Source organism: Pelobates fuscus, chromosome 1 (genome assembly GCF_036172605.1).
Source record: "Pelobates fuscus isolate aPelFus1 chromosome 1, aPelFus1.pri, whole genome shotgun sequence".
Lineage (NCBI taxonomy): Eukaryota > Metazoa > Chordata > Amphibia > Anura > Pelobatidae > Pelobates > Pelobates fuscus.
Genome location: NC_086317.1, coordinates 95,820,613 through 95,836,762, shown reverse-complemented (window position 1 = coordinate 95,836,762; position 16,150 = coordinate 95,820,613). Strand labels below are relative to the sequence as shown.

Genomic DNA, 16,150 nt, shown 5'->3' with positions numbered 1-16,150 from the left:
CCAGAGGGGTGTATCCAGGTACATTAGAGAACGTGTCATGTTTCTCCTCTAATAGCCGATGTACCTCGATCCGCTCCTGTGGGCTCAGCTGATCTCCCAGTGCAACCTCCCCTTAATCCCCAGACAACTGCCCATCTCCCAGCAAAACGGGGAGTGTAAAGCTGTCAAACTCATCAGAGTTGGGCGCACATATGGCGGTTACCTCCTCGGCGCGCTCCTGGTAGGGCTTCATCATTTTCACATGGAGCATGCGTCGCCCTCCAGTCCCTGTGCAGGGGCCTATGATATAGGTGGTGTCACATCTCTGTTCCACCACCTTAAATGGTCCCTGGCAGGCGGCCTGTAACTTGTCATGTCGGACCGGTTTTAAAATTAGCACTTTCTGCCCGACTTGAAAGCTACGGTCCCTGGCTCCCCGATCATACCACGTGCGCTGGCGGGTCTGTGCCGCCTGAAGGTTTTCCCTTACCGTCCTAGTCAACGCTTCCAGGCGGTCTCGAAAGGCCAGCACGTATGGTATGATGGGAGTGCCATCTGCGCTCCGGTCTCCCTCCCAATGCTCTCTAATAAGATCTAAGGGACCTCTGACCCTCCTCCCAAACAGCAGTTCAAACGGGGAAAACCCTGTGGATTCCTGCGGCACCTCCCGGTATGCGAACAGGAGATGCGGCAGGAATCGCTCCCAGTCCTTGTGGGTCTCTGCGAAGGTTCGGAGCATCTGCTTCAAGGTACCATTGAACCGTTCGCAGAGCCCATTAGTCTGGGGGTGGTAAGGGGCACTGATAATAGGCTTAATGCCACAGATCCTCCAGAGGTGTTGGGTGAACTCTGCGGTAAATTGGGTACCCTGATCCGAGATAATTTCCCTGGGTAATCCCATCCGGGAGAATATCCGCATGAGGGCATCCGCGACCGTTTCAGCGTGGATGTTAGTCAGAGCCACTGCTTCTGGATATCTAGTGGCATAATCTACTACCTTTAAAATATACCTTTTGCCTGACGGGCTAGCTTTCTTGAGGGGACCTATAAAATCTACCGCTATTCGGCTAAAGGGTTCCTCAATTATGGGTAGGGGTGGAGCTTCGCCTTCCTTCTGTCTCCCCTTTTCCCTACCCTCTGGCAGGTATCGCACGTAGTGCAATATCTACGTACTTCCTGGCTGATCCCTGGCCAGAAGAAACTTTGGGTCAGTCTGTACCTAGTGCGACTGACCCCCAGATGCCCGGATAGCGGAATATCAGGTGCTATCCGGAGTAACTCAGCTCGGTACCGCTGCGGCACCACTAGCTGCCTCATCACTATCGGGTCTGACCCAGCAATCTGCTTGTCTGTTTCTCTGTATAAAAGCTGCTTATCCCAGACAAATCTCTCTCCCTCCCCACCGGGTGAGTCCGTGACAACCATGTCCCTATATACTTGAAGTGTAGGGTCTGTTATTACTTCGGCTGCAAATTCATTAGGTGGGGCCCAGGGAACACATTCTAAGGAAGGGTGACCACAGGGTGAGCTTCTCCTGTGGTGGGCATCTGGGGCTCAAAAGCAGATGTGAGTCTCCCCAGATCGTTCCCCAATAACACCTCCGCCGGTAACTGCGGCATCAACCCCACCTCCACGTGTCCTTACCTCGCTCCCCAATGTAAATGTACCCTTGCTGTAGGTAGCCGGTACACTGCTCCCCCGGCTACCCTGACGGCCACAGTTTCACTTAGTTTTGCCTGATCCGAAACCAGGTGGCTCTGTACCAGGGTGATAGTAGCTCCCGAGTCCCGTAGCCCTCGGACTGCTTTACCCTCCAGGTATACGGTCTGTCTGTGATGTTGTAGATTATCAGTATTGGCCTAGACGGGATCCGCCTCGTGCAGTACCTCCCACTGTTCCACGGTGGTAATGGGAACGGCTGAACCATATGGTGTGGCCATATCCCGCAGCTATGGGCATTCCCTTTTATAATGTCCCCACTTCTGGCAGTGATGACAGGGGCCAGAAGTGGGCTGACAGAACCGTGGCTGTGCAGCGGCTGGTGGTGGTGGTGGTAGTGGTCTCGGTGGGGCTGGGGTGTAGGTGGTTCCCCCAAAGGTTTTAAATGTGGCTTTTGGAGCTGCAGGTTTTTGTTGCCTGCGTGCATCCAGATACTCATTTGCCTTCCTGGCAGCTTCGGTGAGGGATGTAGGGTTTCTGTCCCTTACCCATTCCTGGACATCGCTGTTTACTCCCTCATAGAATTGCTCCATCAGCATCATCTGGATTACGTCCTCCATGGACCGTGCTTTGCTAGCTTGCACCCACCCGAGTGCTGCCCTTTGTAATCTGCATGCCCATGCTGCGTGTGAGTCTTTCTCCACCTTCTTTAAATCCCTGAATCTCCGCCGGTATGCTTCCGGTGTTATAGCATACCTGGCCAGTATAATTTTATAGTTTTTATGTCAATGTGTTTTATGTCAAAGGAAAGCGTCTATCTCTTCCTCTGCCTCCACATAGGTTTTAAAAGCCTGGTATGGTATCTTAGGCTTACCTTCTTGTGGCACATTTAATGCAGAGCTGTGTTCTGGAGCTGCTGTCGTCCGTTTCCTTAAGATAAATTCTTGGACCTCTGTCATAGTCTTTGAAATAATTTCCGCTGAGGGGTTTTCCCCATAAAAAGACAGCCTGAATTGTAGCTGCCTCTGGAACTCCATCTGTTCCTGTGTTTCTCCCGGATCCCTCTGTTCGGGAACCGAATCGCCATCCATTCGGTATTATTATTATTATTATTGCCATTTATATAGCGCCAACAGATTCCGTAGCGCTTTACAATATTATGAGAGGGGATTTAACTATAAATAGGACAATTACAAATAAACTTACAGGAACAATAGGTTGAAGAGGACCCTGCTCAATTGAGCTTACATTCTATAGGTACTCTGCCATAAGTTCAGTAATGAGTACCGCTTTCTTCTTGTTGCTGGCTTGTATACCCCTTGCCTCTAGGAGGTCCTTTAGCGTGGAGCGTTTTAGCGTAGCAAAATCAATCTCAATCCGTACTCCATTTATGCTTGTTCCTCTGTGAGTCTGGATCCCAGCACTGCCAACCAATGTAGCGGAGGTGCAATATTCTCCTGGTTATCTCCGCTTATAATCCAAGTGAGACTCAGGAACAAGGCAATTGTAAATCCACAAGCAAGGTTTCCAGCAGGTAAAGTAATACAGCAGTATCCCAACAGCAATCCCAATAACTGGACGACACACAGTTTCAGGAGCAGAACTGACAATCTTTATTCCACAGTACCTTATAAAGCATGCTCCCATGCAAGGGAGGGGTTTCCAACAATTAGTACAGTACCCAATCTGGTATTAGTAACCTCCCACACATCTCCTCCCCTCAGCTTGCATCATAATCCCCTTATACTGTACCCAAATTCCCCCAGTTCCTGGATGTACCCCTAAACCTAGGGGTACCCCTTTAAATGTCATATCCCCTGGTGGCCCTGATCTGGGTGAGCAACATATCCAAAAATCACCCAGATCGGACCAAGGGTTCAGGAAATTTATGGAGGTACTAAAAAGTCCGACCGTGCTGGATACAACAGCCGAATTGGGTTCCATGCGATGGGGCCCTGCGGTCGGTCACCGTATAAGGGAACACTTTACACGAACGGCTAAGGTTACAGAGATTAGGTAGGATTCACATGAATCCCCTCGTTCGGTTGTTTCTGTCTACCGAACGAGGGGCCGTTCAGTAGTTTGGAACCGAACGGACCGGGCTTGTGGAGGTCTCAGCGGTGTTCGCCTAGTCGAGTGTCCGATTTGGGTTCCAGACACTCGACGGCAAAGCACCGCTGTTCGGGAGTTTGTAAAATGGCCGCCACCACGCGTTTGTTTCCCGAATGGCGGCCACCCCGAGACAAAAGACCTACTGCATAGCTTGTTAATTAGCTGCTCGCAAAATTGTTGCCACGGGTAATTGAGGGCACACTTCACACAGGGGAGGTCTGATTGTTCGGTAGTTTAATTCCCTTAGTTTACTCGAATGATTCTACCGAACAATCAGATAAATACATTTCTTTTAAACACATATAAAACTGGCAGTTTATACGAATACAGTTATTCACACAAAATTTGTAGGACAGCCCAGTGTCATCCGCTACATTCCCCATCACAGACATTATTCTCTCTGTAAAGCCACTCTACAGTCCCTATCCCCTGCTACTGTCCCTACCCTCATTACAGTCCCTACAACCCATCACAGTCCCTATTTTCCCACATTAGTCATAACCCCCCATACAATGCAGCCCTTATCCCCTTCATATACTGCTGCTCAGTGGCGTACACACAATCCATGGGGCCCCGGTGCGAAACTGCTCCACGCCTGTATGAGAGGGTTTGTTTGATTGTGTACCTTTTACAACTGTGTGTCTGTATATATTTGTGATTGTGTGCCTAAATAACTATGTCTGTGTGCCTGTATGGTTGTGTGTCAGTCTGTGTCTTTGTTCATGTATGACTGTGTTTGATTTAATCACAATTTTAAACCTACAGTATAACATGCCCTTAGCTTGATTTTCACATTGTTCTGGTTTGTATGTGCTGGGTGGGCTGGTAGTATTTTGACTGAATTCACCTCTTGTCTTTTATAGTTTTAGCTAGTCTATAGTTTGATGTTAATTTATGTAACTAAGCAATACTTGGAAATGTAAAACATCTGTATTCATCCCAGTAAAGCACTGTACAGGGAGTGCAGAATTATTAGGCAAGTTGTATTTTTGAGGATTAATTTTATTATTGAACAACAACCATGTTCTCAATGAACCCAAAAAACTCATTAATATCAAAGCTGAATATTTTTGGAAGTAGTTTTTAGTTTGTTTTTAGTTATAGCTATTTTAGGGGGATATCTGTGTTTGCAGGTGACTATTACTGTGCATAATTATTAGGCAACTTAACAAAAAACAAATATATACCCATTTCAATTATTTATTTTTACCAGTGAAACCAATATAACATCTCAACATTCACAAATATACATTTCTGACATTCAAAAACATAACAAAAACAAATCAGTGACCAATATATCCACCTTTCTTTGCAAGGACACTCAAAAGCCTGCCATCCATGGATTCTGTCAGTGTTTTGATCTGTTCACCATCAACATTGCGTGCAGCAGCAACCACAGCCTCCCAGACACTGTTCAGAGAGGTGTACTGTTTTCCCTCCTTGTAAATCTCACATTTGATGATGGACCACAGGTTCTCAATGGGGTTCAGATCAGGTGAACAAGGAGGCCATGACATTAGATTTTCTTCTTTTATACCCTTTCTTGCCAGCCACGCTGTGGAGTACTTGGACGCGTGTGATGGAGCATTGTCCTGCATGAAAATCATGTTTTTCTTGAAGGATGCAGACTTCTTCCTGTACCACTGCTTGAAGAAGGTGTCTTCCAGAAACTGGCAGTAGGACTGGGAGTTGAGCTTGACTCCATCCTCAACCCGAAAAGGCCCCACAAGCTCATCTTTGATGATACCAGCCCAAACCAGTACTCCACCTCCACCTTGCTGGCGTCTGAGTCGGACTGGAGCTCTCTGCTCTTTACCAATCCAGCCACGGGCCCATCCATCTGGCCCATCAAGACTCACTCTCATTTCATCAGTCCATAAAACCTTAGAAAAATCAGTCATGAGATATTTCTTGGCCCAGTCTTGATGTTTCAGCTTGTGTGTCTTGTTCAGTGGTGGTCGTCTTTCAGCCTTTCTTACCTTGGCCATGTCTCTGAGTATTGCACACCTTGTGCTTTTGGGCACTCCAGTGATGTTGCAGCTCTGAAATATGGCCAAACTGGTGGCAAGTGGCACCTTGGCAGCTGCACGCTTGACTTTTCTCAGTTCATGGGCAGTTATTTTGCGCCTTGGTTTTTCCACACACTTCTTGCGACCCTGTTGACTATTTTGAATGAAACGCTTGATTGTTCGATGATCACGCTTCAGAAGCTTTGCAATTTTAAGAGTGCTGCATCCCTCTGCAAGATATCTCACTATTTTTGACTTTTCTGAGCCTGTCAAGTCCTTCTTTTGACCCATTTTGCCAAAGGAAAGGAAGTTGCCTAATAATTATGCACACCTGATATAGGGTGTTGATGTCATTAGACCACATCCCTTCTCATTACAGAGATGCACATCACCTAATATGCTTAATTGGTAGTAGGCTTTCGAGCCTATACAGCTTGGAGTAAGACAACATGCATAAAGAGGATGTTGTGGTCAAAATACTAATTTGCCTAATAATTCTGCACTCCCTGTATAAATAAATACTTTTCACTCATCTATTGCATTTATTTTGCAACTTCACTTATTGGTGCAGCCAAGGTCCCTTAATAATGTAGCACCTATTGTATTTCAGACCCGCATAACTTGATATACATAACATATTCTCCTTTCTGAGCTAAGCTCAGTGTTGAATTCTGTTGTTTAAAGAATGGAACTAAAGCTCAACTGCTGAAACCATGAATACTGTCCCGTGACAGTGACTTTTAATTAACCCTGGATTTGTACTTTATGCTGTGTTAGACCTTTGACTTGTATAATCTTCATGTTGTACATGGTTTTAAACTCAGTAGGATTTGGATATGGCATTACTGGTTTCTTAGCCAGCAATTGCTTTTCTATATTGTGGGAGAAGTGATATGAGCTTTGCCTAGTCTCCATCCAACTATTTTGTGCTACCAACGCTGAAAAATATGGGACAATATGGTAGCTCCATCATTAAACAAAAAAGAGTGGTAATCTTAGAAAATAAGTTTCTAGTATCACATAAACTGATATGGAGATCCGTATAAAACGTAGTTCTTATTATCTATTAACCCCTTAAGGACCAAACTTCAGGAATAAAAGGGAATCATGACATGTCACACATGTCATGTGTCCTTAAGGGGTTAAACACTATCATAATATAAACAAATAGATGCAGAGACGTTTTTCAAACAAATAGCAGAATAAAATCACCAATTAAGAGTCTGGTAGAAAGTTGTTACTCTAGTCTAAATGCCATGGTTCTTCCACAATGAAACAATGGTGTAGTAAACAAACCTACAGTACCTACTTGAAGACTGAATATGGTGCCAAACTACAGATTAATTAACACTATAGACTGGCATCCAATTAGTGACATCATCATAGACTATATATTTAGATAATATGAGCACTAATAGTCAGGTGATCCTGAAAAACTACACCTAGAGTGAATATACAACATTAGGACCCTTGGGAAAAATATTATAGTTGGCAAGTTAAACAACCAATTTAAAGCACAGAAACGGCAGACTTGTCGTCCGAAGATAAACTGAATGCATCCAGCAGGATACACATTTTTCAAATGAATGATGATTAGAATAACTATTTTTAAATAAAGGAACACCTTAGTGTTAGTAACACAAAGCTAATTCCTAACACTTAAGTTTTCCCAATGTGTCCAATACATGTGTACGGTCTGTATTTATTGGACTTGGTCTACGAATTTTGTGTTTTTCCGGATTTTATTGTAGCTTTACCCAATAGGCCTAAAACCAACCATAACAGCAACGTACGACTGCTGCGCCATTTCAGCATTTTTCAGAAAATCGTCAATACTTTAATTACGTGTCTGTTAGTACACCTATTGTACAGCGCTGCGGACTTTGTGGCGCTATATAAATAATAAAATAATAATCACCATCAGGGTTATTTACTAAAGTGAGAATTCATAGTGGATTTCAGATTTAGAGTCAGAGAAGCTGAACTGTAAGCCTAACTGTCTTAGAACACTTTATCTAGTTCAACTATTTGGACCTTAAATTTGAAATTAATTTTGAATTCACTTTGAATTCTCACTTAATGAATAACCCTGACAGTTTTTTAAATAGATGTGGACTCACAATGGTTCTTAATGGTTACAATGAGAACCTTTAAATGGACACCTCAAGCACCACAACAGCTTTAGCTTAATGAAGCAGTTTTAATGTATAGATTTTGCTCTCTAGTCATTTCCCCCTCTTTTTTCTGTTCACTCACACACAGAATGCTAGAGATTTGATTTTATTATTTCAATTTGCTATAATTTACAGGTTACTCACTAAAATGAGAATTCAATGTGAATTCAAATAGAATTTCACATTTAAGATGTAAGAGCTGCTGAAGTAGAAGCATTGCTGGCTACTTTGACATTAAGTTTGAAATTCACTTTGAATTCAAATAGAAATCTCACTTTAGTGAATAAGCCTCTTAGTATTCTTAAATAAACACCAGGGTTTATTTTTCGTCACAATAGCCGCATTGAAAATCTTCAACTATGGTTTCAGCTCAGCTTTTTAACCGCAAATGTAAAACTTACTTTGGCTTCTTGAATCGTCCGCCAATCTAAATTTTTCTCTTCATCGGTCTGTTTCTCTCCTTGAACTATAATACCACACACTTGCCGTATTTCATCTCGTGATCCTAGATTTGTACATTTCAGCCCATGGTCTCATATGCTGTGAAACAGAACCAATCCACAATATATAACACAAGATGTCACATGCCATGTTATACTATATCATACCGCATGATCTATATACCATGTCATTCAAAATTCCATCACGTCATTATATAGGAAATCACAAGTATGGATGCAGGTACATCTTTATGCAAAGTGTCTATGTGTGACTGCATGAAAAGTTGCATTTATTTATATAGGTTTTGTATACCATTGCTAGGCAACAATTCTGTGAAATATGTGAAAAACAAGTCTGGTTAGATCGTTAGTTTCCTCTACATCTCAATATATTAAATTACACCATACCTTCTATATTTGTGGTGTAAACCACTGCTGGTAGTTTCAACTGTATGTTTTACTCAACTTTCTCAATTTTTGCAAAATAAAATGAGTTTTCAAACTGTGGTCAGCCAAGGTGATTCATAATCAGACAAGATATTGTCTGACAACAGATAACAGAGATTGTATTGTTTATGTTTGTCATAAAAACACATTAGTTTGAAATAGCCTGTTATAGAATTTTTTTTTTTTTTATAGTTATGTCTCTGTGATATATTATTTTATTGCTCATGTGCCTTTCTGTAGATGGTCTTATTCATTGCCAGTATATGCTTTACCCACATACAAAACCTGAGACATTATTATGAAAAAAAATAACAGAATGTATTACTGATCATTAAAAGTACTCTCCAGTGCCAGGAAAACAAACCGTTTTCCTGGCACTGCAGGTCCCCTCTCCCTCCCACCCCCCATCCCATGTTAAAACCTCTTCAGTGACTTACCTGTGTCCAGCGCCGATGTCCCTCGACGCTGGGTCAGGGTCCGCCCACGCTCCTGATGACTTCATAAGGCTTAGTTGTTATTGATAGATAGATAGATAGATAGATAGATAGAGGTTGTTGTTATTGTTTTAGTTAGTTAGATTGTGTATCATTATTTGTATGCTGTTGTTTTGTCTCTGAATAAATATTTGTTAAAGTAGACGGACCAGAGTTTATATGTGTACGCGTACATCATTTATATAGTTTGGTAATACATCACAAGTGTTTAAAATGTTATTTAACCCTTTCATAAATACTGAGGTGGATTGCAAACAAAAGGAGGGATTTGCACTCTCATCACTTGCAACCTCGGTGCACTGTACCTATTGCTGGCAAACCACCATTCCATATAGTGAAGACAATGTCGTCCAGACACTCAGTGTGAGGGGATCTCAGGTAGGCCCAAAATTTAGTAGGCCAAAAATCTCCACATGGCATATACAAGCACATGTATCTGTTAGTTAGTTACATGTAGTCAGGAAACTATCATCAGATGTACTGAGCACAGGGACGTATTTGTCGCTAGGCTAACAAGGCATTTGCCTTTGGCTGCACTTGACCGGAGGCGGCAAAAAATACCCAGGCAAATACCTTGTTTGCCTCATTTATGGGAGCCCAAGAGCTGGCCAGCTCTCCACCTTTGGGCTCCCCCGGGCGGGCGGCGAGGGAGCACTTTCCCCTGAGCTATCTACTCAGCTCCGTCGCGTGACCCGCAGTAATGTCGGAAGCTGGAATATAACGTCATCACTCAGGGGAAAGTGCTCCCTCGCCGCCCGCCCGCCCGCCTGCACGTCCGGCCGCCTCTCTGCCCAGCAACCCAACTGGACCCCAGGTGAGAAATCCACCCACATATCCCAAAAGTAGTGAGGCTGGGTGGATTTCAATTTAAAAAAATTATAATAATAGCGAGTGGGGGAAATGTGTGTCTGTCAGTGAATGTGAGTGAGTGTGTGTGCGTGTGTGTGTGTCAGTGAATGTGAGTGAGTGTCAGTGAATGTGAGTGAGTGTGTGTGTCAGTGAATTTGAGTGTGTGTCTGTCAGGGAGTGTGTGTGTCAGTGAATGTGAGTGAGTGAGTGTGTGTCTGTCAGTGAGTGTGTGTATGGGTTGGTGTGTCAGTGAATGTGAGTGAGTGTGTTTCTGTCAGTGAATGTGTGTATGGGTTGGTCAGTCAGTGCGTGCGTCTGTCAGTGAGTGTGCGTCTGTCAAAGTGCGGCCTTGACAGGAAGGGGTGGGAAAAATTTAAATTGGGGGGTAGGGAGGGGGGGTTGCCCGAGCACCGTCCTGCCTAGGGCACACAAATCCTAAATACACCACTGACTGAGCATGTGCAAAAACTGAAACCACATTCCATTCTCTCCTAAGTCCCATATTGCCTGTCCATTTAAGGTAATCCTGTGTATCCTGTTTGCTGATTGGTGTAAGGGTACAGATGGGGGACGTATAGTATATAAAAAGCCTCTACTCCATGTGTTCAGGGCTCAGACATTTTGAGCATGAGTCCAGCTGAGACCCGGTCGGTTAAATAAATTCCTTTGCTTCCTGAATTGACCTGCAGACTCTCTGTGTATGGCTTCTTCAGTGTTCCCCTACAACATCAGGGTCTATTTCAAACAGCAGTTTTATTGGAGCAACATGGCAAGCACAGTTGTGTTTACCATGTTTCTCCAATAAATCTGCTGTTTGAAAAAGACCCTGAGTGCCTGGAATACATTATCTTCATTATATGGAATGCTGAGGTGGACATTTGGGATGACGACAACTCAGAGGCAGAGGGACACTTTAATTCTAACAAATACTGTCATTGACAGACACGCACACACACACACACACTGACAGACACACACACACAGTCACTGGGCGTCCCCAGCAGGCCAGCGCCCTAGGCGAATGCCTAATTTGCCTAACAGTTGCGCTGACCCTGACTAAATTGTTCCTTTAAATCAACTCAGGCTACATACTCCGCCTATTTAAAACATTACATGACACTATATGAATTCTATCAACTGTGGTTTAAGTAAGACACATGATCAGGCTTGGTTACTTCTTTTATTTTTTCCCTTGTTCTCAGAGTGTGTCTCTATTGTATTTCATATCACTTTGAATGATCTTGTACATAATTGTTTTTTACAAACAGAGGTAGACATGTGCAATTTGTTTTGTTCCAAATGCAAATTCGGACATTCGGAGTTAGGAGCAGGGTTAGAGTTAGGAGTAGGGTTATGGTAGGGTTAGGGGTAAGGTTAGGTTTAGAGTAGGGGTAGGGTAGGGTTAGGAGTACGGTTAGGGGTAGGGGTAGGGTTAGGAATAGGGTTAAGGTTACCTTACCCTAACCCTACTCCAACCACTAACCCTAACCCTATCCCAACCACTAACCCTACCCCTAACCTACTCCTAACCCTACCCTACCCCTACTCTAACCCTAACATAACCCTACTCCTAACTCTAACCCTGCTCCTAACTCAACCCTACCCCCTACTATACCCCTACGCCTAACCCAACCCATTGTCCTATCCTACCCCTAAACCAACCTAACCCTATCCCTAACCCTACCCCATACTATAACCCTAACCCTAACCCAACCCCTTGTCCTATCCTACCCCTAAACCAACCTAACCCTACCCCTTATCTAACCCTACCCCTACCCTAACTCTACTCTTAACCCTACCCTAACCCTACCCCTATCCCTACCCTACACATGCCGGAAGCGCCGAAGTTCCGAAGTTCAAAAGTTCAGGAAGTTCCGAAGTTCAAAAGTTCAGGAAGTGCCGAAGTTCAAAAGTTCAGGAAGTGCCGAAGTTCAAAAGTTCAGGAAGTGCCGAAGTTCAAAAGTTCAGGAAGTGCCGAAGTTCAAAAGTTCAGGAAGTGCCGAAGTTCAAAAGTTCAGGAAGTGCCGAAGTTCAAAAGTTCAGGAAGTGCCAAAGTTCAAAAGTTCAGGAAGTGCCAAAGTTCAAAAGTTCAGGAAGTGCCAAAGTTCAAAAGTTCAGGAAGTGCCAAAGTTCAAAAGTTCAGGAAGTGCCAAAGTTCAAAAGTTCAGGAAGTGCCGAAGTTCAAAAGTTCAGGAAGTGCCGAAGTTCAAAAGTTCAGGAAGTGCCGAAGTTCAAAAGTTCAGGAAGTGCCGAAGTTCAAAAGTTCAGGAAGTGCCGAAGTTCAAAAGTTCAGGAAGTGCCGAAGTTCAAAAGTTCAGGAAGTGCCGAAGTTCAAAAGTTCAGGAAGTGCCGAAGTTCAAAAGTTCAGGAAGTGCCGAAGTTCAAAAGTTCAGGAAGTGCCGAAGTTCAAAAGTTCAGGAAGTGCCGAAGTTCAAAAGTTCAGGAAGTGCCGAAGTTCAAAAGTTCAGGAAGTGCCGAAGTTCAAAAGTTCAGGAAGTGCCGAAGTTCAAAAGTTCAGGAAGTGCCGAAGTTCAAAAGTTCAGGAAGTGCCGAAGTTCAAAAGTTCAGGAAGTGCCGAAGTTCAAAAGTTCAGGAAGTGCCGAAGTTCAAAAGTTCAGGAAGTGCCGAAGTTCAAAAGTTCAGGAAGTGCCGAAGTTCAAAAGTTCAGGAAGTGCCGAAGTTCAAAAGTTCAGGAAGTGCCGAAGTTCAAAAGTTCAGGAAGTGCCGAAGTTCAAAAGTTCAGGAAGTGCCAAAGTTCCAAGTGCCGAATTGAACTGAAGTGCTAAAGTCCCGAATTTCGGAATTAATTCTATGCTGTCATCTACTTTCTCAAGCAGTTAAAAGATTTGTTTAAAATGTTTGTCTAACTGTTGTAGGTTTTTGAGTGTTCTTCACTATAACGGACTATAGCAGTCTGTTAACAAACAATTTACAAATCAAAATAAACACAGACGGTAGGGATTAACCTCAGACTGAGTCGTAGCAAAATCTTTGCATAAATCTGGTGAATAAATAAAGCAAGACTGTAAAACAGCATATCCAAATAGGAGATTAAATGTAATGTAGAAAAATGCAAAGTAATGCACTTTGGGGTAAAAAATGCACAAGCAACATATACCCTAAATGGTAGTGAATTAGGGATAACAACACACGAGAAGGATTTGTGTATTGTTATAGACAAAAAAAAAAACTAGTCAAGAATGTGCAATGTGAATCTGCAGTGGTTAAGGTCAGTAAGGTATTGTTATGTATAAAAAGGAGCATTAATTCTTGGGAAGAGAGAATATAATTTAGCGTGTTTTATAATTCACTAGCAAGAACACATCTTGAATATGCTTATGCTGTGCAATTTGGGGCATCTGTTCTAAAGAAAGCTATCATGGCCCTAGAAAAAGTGCAGAGGCGGGCTACAAAATTAATAAAAGGAATTGAACATTTTAGCTATGACGAAAGGTTAACACATTTAAACTTCTTTAGTTTAAAAAAATGACACCTCAGAGGGGACATGATCACATTATACAAATATATCCGGTGACAATACAAACCATTGTCTGATATATACATAGGACACGAGGTCATGAGTTTAGACTGGAAGACAGGAGATTTAGTCTAAGGCAAAGGAAAGGTTATTTTACAGCAAGAACAATAAGGATGTGAAATTCTCTGCCTGAAAAGTGGTTTTATCAGAGTCTGTACAGATGTTTAAACAGCAACTAGATGCATACTTGCAAAAACATAATATTCAAGCATATAATTTTTCAAATGTAGGGTAATAGCTTCTTGATCCAAGTATAAATCTGACTGCCATTCTAAGGTCAAGAACAGGGTGACCAGATCCACCATGTTTACCCGGACGCAAATGTTTCTTATATTTATGAAAATGAATGAAAAGGGCTGCCCTGCAGTGTATAATGCATGCCTAATTGCTTAATCATATACATCTTTTTTTCTGAATTCTACATATTACAGGGCTACCCGTTTCATGTGTTGCCCATCTATATGTGATATGTGTCCTAGAAAACATGGTGGATCTGGTCACCCTGGTAAAGAAGGAACTTTTTTACAGGTTTGTTGCAAAATTGGAAGTGCTTCAAACTGTTTTTTTTTTTTTGTCTTCTTTTGGATCAACAGCAAAATACAGATGTGCAGAAGGCTGAACTTGATGGACACATGTCTCTTTTCAGCCTATGTAACTATGTACTATGTATGTGCTGCAGATATGTGGCCCCAATTAATATATTTTAGAGGATAAGTAAAGGGTCATAGGCCATTTGAATGAATGGAACAGTGCCCACAGGCAACTAAAGATTTATTAAATATTAAAGGTTTAAATACATATAAGTGCTAGACACTTAATTATTGAAAATTTGTATCAAGAAGTTCTACACTAAGCTCTACAACTTACCAGCAGCAGCGTCGGCTCTCGCACAACGACGGAGACAAAGACTGACGCAGGGATACCTGGAACAAAATGTGACTCGGACCATCACGCAGGAGCACAGGGAGGAGCTGGACGCCCCCATCACGCTAGAGGAACTTACGGCGGCTCTGAAAACCACACACCTGCACAAGGTCCACGGACCGGACGGCTTCCCCGCACGATACCTCAAGAACTTCGGAGACATTATGCTACCGGAGCTGCTGAACGTCCTGAACTCACTATTAGAGGACGGTCGATTCCCTGGTGACACTCTGCTGGCTACTATCACGGTGATACCTAAGGAGGGAAAGGACCCCACGGCGTGCCCTAGTTACCGACCCATATCCCTGCTTAACGCCGACCTCAAACTTTTCACTAAGATCCTGGCGCAGCGAATCGGCCGACTAGTCCCGACCCTGGTCCAACTGGATCAGACAGGATTCATCCCCGGGAGACAGGCAAAGGACAACACCAGGGGCGAGACCCTCCCTCCCTTACTTTTTCCCTTGTCTCACCCCCCCCACCTCGCTGACTACCTACTGACTGATGGACCTAGGGGACTCTCTCTCGGACAGATATTCACACATATGGACAGCTACCTGATCTTGGACATCAACACAGACCACAACTGCAACACGCCCTTCGCCACTGACCTACGCTACCAAGTTTAGACACCCACTGACGCAAAGAACGACCGATCCTGCGACGCCAAACAAACAGAACCACAAACATAAGCTCCACGAACACGAGACTTGCATACCCCTGTTTTTTCCGCCTGAGAGAGGCACTAGGTGACTTAGGGGAAGGGAGATAATAGACGCGGACGAGTGGCCCGGAGGGACCTGCGGGTCGGGGGGGGGGGGGGGGGGGTGTACATAAACCAAGGGGCATACACCCACCACCGCTCCTCGTCCACTGATAGAGACGCCAGGAGTGTGGGACCAGTCGGACCCCCACACGATAATAAGACACACACACACCAGCTACCTGTGGCCAAAGTCCCCCGCCCTGCAAAGGGCTGATCCAAGGTGGGAGACCGAGAGGCATAATAGTCCCCAGCTGCTTAAGGGGAAGAGGGCTAGTGCCCTCCTCCGAGTCACACAGGGGCGATAAGCCTCTCGTTACAATCACTAGCTATAACGCTTCGTTATCACTACCCATTAAGGACAAATACACACAAAACGTAGACCCCCCTGGGCTTGGGTCGATCCCGAGGCTCAACCTGGGGGGAGCCCAAACAACCAGCCTGTTGGAATAATGGGATGTAGTGGGCGCTTTTACCACGACTGGACTATACATTGTCTATACATTGTTATTTGTATACTGTTGTATCCCCCAATTGTTTCCCATCTTGTAGAAAAGATAAAACGTTAAAATAAAGAATGTAAAAAAATAATAAAAAAAAAATTGCAGAATACAATAAAACTGCAATTTGGTTAGCATATCAAATTACACTAAACAATTGTGTTTCAATTTCACTTAATGTCACTCAATTTTGCATAACCAGCATATCAACTGTAGGCTTAACTATGGTTCTGTGGACAGATTGACCAAACGTTATACAGCA

The 16,150-nt window shown here is 43.7% G+C and overlaps 1 protein-coding gene across 1 annotated transcript; it reads left to right on the top strand.

Annotated features, from left to right (window-relative positions):
• Positions 1-11,992: 11,992 nt before the first annotated feature.
• On the top strand, positions 11,993-12,949 carry LOC134590339 (uncharacterized). Its single transcript, XM_063444397.1, has one exon. The coding sequence runs from the start codon at positions 11,993-11,995 to the stop codon at positions 12,947-12,949; it is 957 nt and encodes a 318-aa protein (XP_063300467.1).
• The last annotated feature ends 3,201 nt before the right edge of the window (positions 12,950-16,150 follow it).

Excerpts from the sequence above, each read along its gene's own strand:
- LOC134590339 (XM_063444397.1), top strand. The coding sequence starts at position 11,993 with ATGCCGGAAGCGCCGAAGTTCCGAAGTTCAAAAGTTCAGGAAGTTCCG.